This window comes from Poecilia latipinna, unplaced genomic scaffold, assembly GCF_001443285.1.
Source record: "Poecilia latipinna isolate Pla-1442-1.1 unplaced genomic scaffold, P_latipinna-1.0 Scaffold4592, whole genome shotgun sequence".
Lineage (NCBI taxonomy): Eukaryota > Metazoa > Chordata > Actinopteri > Cyprinodontiformes > Poeciliidae > Poecilia > Poecilia latipinna.
The window spans coordinates 18,575-19,972 of NW_015117208.1; the positions used below are offsets into that span (position 1 = coordinate 18,575).

Sequence of the window (1,398 nt, forward strand, 5' to 3'; positions counted from 1 at the left end):
TGTGAGATATTAGTACAATATGTGTATGTGTGTGTGTGCGACAAGTTAGTACAGTGTATGTGTGCGACAAAGATAAAATGTGTGTGTGTGTGCGACATGTTAGTACATTGTATGTGTGCGACAAAGATAAAATGTGTGTGCGTGTGCGACATGTTAGTACATTGTATGCGTGCGACAAAGATAAAATGTGTGTGCGTGTGCGACATGTTAGTACAGTGTATGTGTGCGACAAAGATAAAGTGTGTGTGTGTGTGACAAAGATAAAATGTGTGTGCGTGTGTGAGATATTAGTACAGTGTGTGTATGTGTGTGTGCGACAAGTTAGTACAGTGTATGTATGCAAAAAAGATAAAATGTGTGTGCGTGTGCGACATGTTAGTACAGTGTGTGTGCGACAAAGATAAAATGTGTGTGTGTGTGACAAAGATAAAATGTGTGTGCGTGTGCGAGATGTTAGTACAGTGTGTGTATGTGTGTGTGTGCGACAAGTTAGTACAGTGTATGTGTGCGACAAAGATAAAATTTGGATGCGTGTGTGACATTTTAGAAGTGTCTATACGCAATATGAGTATTTTTTGAGTGTGCATGAGTTTTTTGTAGTGTGTGAGAGACAAACCATAGATTTTGTCCTAAACGGCCCCTCATAGTTGGCTATGATTTTGTGTTCATGGCTGAACAGTTGAAATTCATCAAACTTTGAACTTAGTTTGGATATGTTTACATTTTAACCACTATATTGTGTTACATAATTAAACATGTCTGTTCCGGACACATTGCATCGATATCTTTACTTACCGACTTTAATGAGTTCCTCCACAGGCCCAGTTCCCAAACACAGGTGGAAGACTGACAGACATATCAGGAAGGACAATGGCAGAGACATATTTGCTTTCCAAACAACTTGTCAGCTACAGACGTTCCCAAGCAAGATATTGAAAAGTCCAGGTCTATTTTATAGGAACAAAACATAAAAAGAGAAACTATTAAATACAACAGAACAGAAGAAAAATAGTTAAATATTGATTACTAACTGTAAAAACTCCACCACCAACCTTATAGAAGTCGCTTCAGCTGGGGGGAAATGGAGCAGAGGAAGAGGGAAACAGCTTCTGTGTTCTCTGAGTGAATGTGTGTTTGTGTGTGTCAGCATTCAGGCTTTTATGTTCAACCAGTCAGTGAAGACCAAACCCACATACTGCATATGAAGGTATGTTCAACCAGTCAGTGAAGACCACATCAATCTACTGCCTGGGAGTGACGCCATGCATGCTTCTAAGCCATCAGCAGCCTTGGTGAAGAGTGGCAGTCTGATGATGTCTCCCTGCGCGGTTATTCATGAAACTTCATGTTGAATGTGTGGGCATGTCATCTGTTAGTGCCACGTATGTGGGGGTGTGC

At 40.6% G+C, this 1,398-nt stretch overlaps 1 protein-coding gene across 1 annotated transcript in view; it reads right to left on the reverse strand.

The window, feature by feature from the left end:
• The window catches only part of LOC106942831 (cystatin-like), a 7,462-nt gene extending 6,270 nt beyond the window's left edge, over nucleotides 1-1,192 (reverse strand). The window contains exons 1-2 of the mRNA XM_015026165.1: nucleotides 1,053-1,192; nucleotides 796-947 (exon numbers count right to left, since the gene is read on the reverse strand). Coding sequence (XP_014881651.1) covers nucleotides 796-883 — 88 coding nt within the window. The 5' untranslated portion in view covers nucleotides 884-947; nucleotides 1,053-1,192. The remainder of the gene's footprint in view (nucleotides 1-795; nucleotides 948-1,052) is intronic.
• Between the last annotated feature and the right edge of the window lie 206 nt (nucleotides 1,193-1,398).